Source organism: Benincasa hispida, chromosome 3 (assembly GCF_027475165.1).
Source record: "Benincasa hispida cultivar pf3 chromosome 3, pf3_genome.v1.1, whole genome shotgun sequence".
Classification (NCBI taxonomy): Eukaryota; Viridiplantae; Streptophyta; class Magnoliopsida; order Cucurbitales; family Cucurbitaceae; genus Benincasa; species Benincasa hispida.
In genome coordinates this window covers 13,639,179-13,645,169 of record NC_143480.1, presented here as the reverse complement: position 1 = coordinate 13,645,169, position 5,991 = coordinate 13,639,179, and the positions used below count along the sequence as shown (strand labels likewise).

Below are 5,991 nucleotides of genomic sequence, written 5' to 3'. Positions count from 1 at the left end.
CTATGCGAGTTGAGCTATCCATACTATTTCACGAGTATTACTCTTTTAAATTACTCAATCCATACTATTGTTGTACACTAGACTGCTTTTATGTTCTTCCTTTCTTATATATGTTTTTCAAATGTGTAATAAAATTTAATTTTTTTCTAAAGTTGGATATAGCGACTTATTAGATATCGATTCAAAGAATAATATAGGTCCATAATGTAAACCAATAATTCATTTTGATAACGTATCAAAATATAATTGAAAGAGTGCACAAATTTTCTCACAATTCACAAAGTTATTTTATGTTAACCAAAAGTGAAAAAGACAAATAGGTCCTTGTAGCATCATTCTGAATATTCATAAGAAACTCGAGGACGACTAGGCTCTCACCAAAGTTCCAATAACATACACACAATCATGTATATACAATAATATATACACACAACTCCACTCAGTCTTCGAGTACTATTACCCAAACCGTCTGAATTAATATTAAATAAACAAACAAAAGAAGAACCAAATTATCTCGTGCGAGCACGTTTCAACTAAGTATCTCGTGCAAGTACGTCACAGATCAAGCAACAAAGTGGTGGAAGTGTAACCAGGAATAAATAAAAACACCACCAAATCCCTACCAAAATCTGGGCTTTAAACGCCCCGCCCCGGTCAATATCGTGTGTTCCACCAATTAAACTCTCACAATTTCCATATAATTCACTCTCATTTCTCAAACAAAAATCTCACCCAATAAGCAAATCCCAACGCCATGGCTTTGGCTTTCCCATTACTGTGCCTCTTAATTTTCCTACCCACAATTTTCTCCACGGCCAACCCCAACAACTACTATAACAAACCACCTCTCAACCCCATTGACGCATGCTGGCGGAGCAACCCCAATTGGGCAGCCAACCGCCGCGCCCTTGCCGACTGCGCCGTGGGGTTCGGCAGCGACGCCATAGGAGGCAAATTCGGGTCAATCTACGTCGTCACAGACCCATCGGACGACCCAGAATATCCAGAACCCGGAACGCTGCGTTTTGGAGTGATCCAACCGCAGCCATTATGGATTGTATTCGCAAGAGATATGGTGATTACACTTAAAAGAGAATTGATGGTTAACAGCTTTAAGACCATAGACGGGCGAGGGGCAAAAGTGGAAATTAGCAATGGCCCATGTATTACCATCCAAAACGTGAGCCACGTCATAATCCACGGCATTAGCATCCATGACTGTAAGCCGGCCAAGCCTGGGCGCGTGAGGAGCACCGTCACTCACTGTGGGGACCGCCAACAATCGGACGGTGATGCTATTTCTATATTCAGTTCTTCTCATATCTGGATCGACCATTGCTCTTTGGCTCGATGCACTGATGGACTTATTGACGTCATCCATGCGTCCACTGCCGTCACCATCTCTAACAACTACTTCTCTCAACATGATAAAGTAGGCTCCACAAAATCAATTATCTAACATATTTAATTCCTTTTTTTAATTATTTTTTTTACCATAAACTAACTAAATTATAGTGGTAAAGAACTCTCAGTAAATGAACAAAACAATAATTATCACAATGATCGTTAATTTTTACTTAAGCTAATCAAGAGACCAAAGTATTAGTAGAGAGAATCATATCTATTAAATACAGAAAATAAAGAGGCAATCTCTATTTGATAAAATGATTTTGTTTTCAATTCCTTAAAGAAAGAACAAAATATTAAGGCCCTATTTTGATTTTATAACAACAAATTTAAATAAAAAGTAGAATGGTTAATAATAAATTAATGTTGTTGTAGGTGATCCTTCTTGGTCACAACGATGAATTTACAGATGATAGAATCATGAGAGTGACGGTAGCTTTCAATCGTTTTGGAGCTGGGCTTGTTCAAAGAATGCCCAGGTAATTAAATTAAATTTAAAGTTAGAAAGGAAAAGGGGGAAAAAAAAGCCTCTTGTTTTTTGTTCACACGTCAAATTAAAATCTTGAATTTGTTAGATAAAAATAAAAAGAATTTGCAGGGTGAGATTTGGGTATGCCCATGTTGCGAATAATTGGTACAACAAGTGGGAAATGTACGCAATGGGTGGCAGTGCAGATCCAACCATCTTCAGCCAAGGAAACTACTTCATGGCTCCTGATGATCCTTTCTCAAAGCAGGTAATTTAATTTTTTTACTTTAAATATATATCTAATTTATGGTCAATCACCTCAATAAAACCTACCTACCAACTAATTCTTACAAAATTATTTTAAATTTTCCTAAAAATCAAGTTTAGCTCTCATGCAAAGAAGTGATTTTTGGCGGAAGAACTTGTGTTGATATAACTAAAAGAAGTTTAATATAGTTTTGGTGTTTCGGTAACGATTACGATAACGCGATGGAATTCGTGGTCATGTGATGTAGGTTACAAAGAGAGAGGTTTATGCGGGTGGATGGAAGAATTGGAAATGGAGGTCTTCAAATGATGTGTTTATGAATGGGGCTTATTTCATCCAAACTGGGTGGGGATCTTGTACGCCTTTCTACACTCGAGCTCAAGCATTTCCTGTTGCTCATGGCTCTTTCGCTCCTCTTTTGACTCAAACCGCTGGCACTTTGACTTGTGTTCTTGGCAAACCTTGTTGATTATATTATACACTTCCAATATCAGATATATCATCACCTTTTCTTTTTTTTCCTTTTCTCTTAATTCCCACCAATTTTATGGACTGTTTCCAGTGTTCAAATATTCACTAACCATTTTTTGTGGGTTAGAATAGAGGCCTTCAATTTTTTTTATGCATCTAATTGAACCGACATCAACAGATCTCTCAATTTAATAATATAGCTACACCACCATATCTTTAAGTGACGAAATTAAGATTGGTTTAAACACAAAATTGAAAGTTGATTTATTAATCGGAAAAAACTTGAATGAAACCCCATGCTACATCGAACAATTACTATGTGGCAATTAAATTTTTTTTAAAAAAATATTTTTTTTATATGTTTAAAGAAAGTGAGAATATGGATTTAAAATCTAGGTTGCACCTAAATATTGCTCTTATTAATTCTAGGTGCAAGAGCTACATAGGAAACCTCACAACACTATTTGTTAGAAAACTTTGTAAATAAAACGTTGTGCAATGATCTTTTAGATAATTTTCAATTTGGTCTTTTAATCATTTTAAAATTTATCTTGTACCACAAATTCTCATTTAGGTTATTTTATTAAAAAGATATTACGTCAAAGAAATGCTAATTTTTGTTTTTAAAAAATTGGTGTATGATTAAATGGTTGTAAAAAAAGACCCAAGTTTATGTTAAATTACCAATTTAGTCTAAGAATTTGAGGTTGGTGTAATTCCGTCCTAACTTTCAAAATTACAAATTTAGTCACCTTTAGATTTTTAAATTTTTTTAAAGATATATTAAACAGAAAATCAAAAATTTAGGATTCCATTAAACATAAAATTAAAATTTATATCTACCGTATGAATGAAATTATAAAAAGTTCAAATTTGTAAAAGCATTAAAGAGGAAAGTGAAAGGGAAGAAGTGTGTGATGTGTTTGAATATGGTAATCAAAAAAGCCTATTCTCATTAGTTTGAACCCCACATGTGACGGGTGCTTTGGCCTTCTTAAGTTTCTTCAAAAACAAGATAGTTGCTGCAATTCCCAATGCCCCGGCTGCTGATACCGCACTCACTGTCCCTATAAATTCAATTAGTAACCCCAATTTTACAATACCCCCTTAACAACTAATTAATAACAATTAAGATAAATGTTTAAGGACCTCACTCAATATATAATTAAATTTACCTGCAATTATTCGGTGCTTATTACTAACACTGGACATGCTTCTATCTGCATGTCAAAAGCAAGTTGATTAAAATCCAATCATTTTCTCTCCAGAAGTAGTTTATATTTTCACTAGTTTTTTAAAATTAAGTCTAATTTCTCCCGAATTCTTATCCTTATTTACATTTTTTTTTATTATCGGAGTTAAATCCTTAACTAAATTTCAAAAATAATATAAGTTTTCAAAAATTACTTTTTTAAAATAAAAATGGATTAGATTTTTTATAATATTGATAAAAAGTAGATAACAAAAACAATAAATTTAAATGTAAAATAAGAATTTATAGGTTTAATTTTTAAAAACTAAATTGTTACTAAATAGGACTTATATTTTCAAATCAACAACCAAATGTAATCTCATATTTTGTATTTATTTAATCCTCATTTTAAATAACTCTCCTATTACAAACAACTCTTAAAAAAAATTAGATAACTATTTAGTTAATTTTTTTTTTAATTTTAGTTTATAAAGTTACTTTACACTATCGGTTTCTTTCTTTTATTATCTATCCAGACTTGTAAGAAATTAAAATAATTTTTTAAAATAAAAAAAATATATTTTTTAAAAATGATTATTTTCAAATATAAAAAAATAAACTAGTTTATTTAGAAATATAACAAAATGTCCCTATCTATTAGACACGAATAGATGAACGTAGTCTATCACTATGATAGACAGTAACATTTGACAAATTTTTCTTTAAAAAAAGATTTTTTTTTTTTTTTTTTTTTTAATATTACTCTTTAAAGACCTACTTAGTTTGGAATTTCAAGTATGAAAAATGATGAAGAATTGACGAGAAAAGAAAATAGTTTCCAAAAATCAAATAGTTATAAATTAAATTTAACGTAAGAAATAGAGGGGCAAAAAGAGGGAAAGCAAAGAGATTGAAGAATACCTTGACAATAAGTAGTGACATTATTGTTATCATCACAAATACACAAGAACTGAAGCGTTTCAACGTGAAATCCACACGATCCACCGCCCTTCAAAACATCTTGGCAACGAAGACAAGTAGTTGTAACAAGAAAATCAAAATCAATCCGAATCCCATACTCAGCAACTTGATCGTTATTATCTCCATCTTCAACGCTCCTCCAATACACGCTAGTATAGCTAGCGCAGTACTTAAGCATCATCTTCAAAGAATCCATCGCCTTCGGATGATACGAGCAGCAGGAACTTCCCCCCAACGCCGTCGCACACTCCGGCACGTGCGTGCACAAATAACTCGCACTGTCACACGACGCATCGCACCGGTCCGGGAACCGGCCGCAGAAAACCGGCTTCGGCGCGATCATTACGTCCTCCTCGCTGCAGTTGAAGAAGAGGTAGTCGTTTAGAGAGGAAACAGAGAGGTGGGTTTCCGGGTCGAGGATGAAGGGTCGGATCGGGCGGAAGTTTTGACCGTCTTGGCAGGTCCACATGTCCGGGTCGGAGATTAGGATGTAGGGATCGGAGTAGCTAATGGCGGAAACAGGGTATGTTCCGGTGGGTGTTCGGAGCTCTAATTTGTCGGAATCTGTGCAGAAAAGGAGGTTACGGTAATAAAGGCTGCCGCAGCCGTCGTCTATGCCGAAGGGGTAATGGATCGGAATGTTGCCACAGGAGGTTCGGCATGTTGATTTCACACATAGGAATGATGTTAGGAGTTGTAATATAATTAGAAGAACGCCATGGGAGAGGGAATTTGAGAATAATGCCATTTTTTTTCTTTTTTTGGAATTGGGAGATTTGTGCTATCAGTTTCTTTTCTACCAAGTTTGAAGATGAAGAATGAGATGAGTCAAGTTCAAGTATCTTTTTTTCTTCTTTTCTTTTTTTTTTCTTAAAGGAATCTCAATCTCTAATATCCTTTGAATTTCTTTCTTGCTTTGATGTTCCCTTTTCTTTTTGGGCTTAATTCTTCTTTTGTTATCCAAGGTTTTAATTAAGAATTCATCTTTCTCATGATTTTGTCACCTAGAATGAGATGAGTGGAGCTTTGAATGTGTTATATATTTATATGAAAAATATTTGGGATTAATTTCTTTTCTCATGCTCAGTAGTGCTTACATATTTCTAGGAGAGTTCTCATAAAAGTATATACAAGATTTATTGGAATACAAGGAAAAATTAAAAGGATATTGTACTTTTAGAAACTATTTAGGAAAGTATTGTT

At 33.9% G+C, this 5,991-nt stretch overlaps 2 protein-coding genes across 3 annotated transcripts; one reads left to right on the top strand and one right to left on the bottom strand.

Moving 5' to 3' along the window:
* Positions 1-702: 702 nt before the first annotated feature.
* Positions 703-2,661, top strand: LOC120073448 (putative pectate lyase 2). Its single transcript, XM_039026298.2, has 4 exons — positions 703-1,432; positions 1,783-1,886; positions 2,006-2,144; positions 2,392-2,661. Exons 1-4 carry the CDS (start codon positions 755-757, stop codon positions 2,611-2,613), a joined length of 1,143 nt encoding a protein of 380 aa, XP_038882226.2. The 5' UTR covers positions 703-754; the 3' UTR covers positions 2,614-2,661.
* Positions 2,662-3,424: 763 nt separating this feature from the next.
* LOC120074316 (uncharacterized) lies at positions 3,425-5,624 on the bottom strand. 2 transcript variants are annotated; one of them, XM_039027404.2, is made up of 3 exons: positions 4,729-5,624; positions 3,791-3,835; positions 3,425-3,682 (listed from the first exon to the last, which is right to left on the bottom strand). In XM_039027404.2, the coding sequence occupies exons 1-3, from the start codon at positions 5,534-5,536 to the stop codon at positions 3,552-3,554; spliced, it is 984 nt and encodes a 327-aa protein (XP_038883332.1). In that variant the 5' UTR covers positions 5,537-5,624; the 3' UTR covers positions 3,425-3,551. The 2 variants fall into 2 exon arrangements, with proteins under 2 accessions (XP_038883332.1, XP_038883333.1); XM_039027405.2 differs by having other exon boundaries at positions 3,425-3,676.
* Positions 5,625-5,991: the final 367 nt, after the last annotated feature.

Coding starts and splice junctions, on each gene's coding strand:
- LOC120074316 (XM_039027404.2), bottom strand. CDS start 5,536: ATGGCATTATTCTCAAATTCCCTCTCCCATGGCGTTCTTCTAATTATA. Junction 3,836..4,728: donor TGTCACTACTTATTGTCAAG/GTATTCTTCAAT, acceptor TTTGACATGCAG/ATAGAAGCATGTCCAGTGTT. Junction 3,683..3,790: donor TAAGCACCGAATAATTGCAG/GTAAATTTAATT, acceptor TTGAATTTATAG/GGACAGTGAGTGCGGTATCA.
- LOC120073448 (XM_039026298.2), top strand. CDS start 755: ATGGCTTTGGCTTTCCCATTACTGTGCCTCTTAATTTTCCTACCCACA. Junction 1,433..1,782: donor ACTTCTCTCAACATGATAAA/GTAGGCTCCACA, acceptor ATGTTGTTGTAG/GTGATCCTTCTTGGTCACAA. Junction 1,887..2,005: donor CTTGTTCAAAGAATGCCCAG/GTAATTAAATTA, acceptor AAGAATTTGCAG/GGTGAGATTTGGGTATGCCC.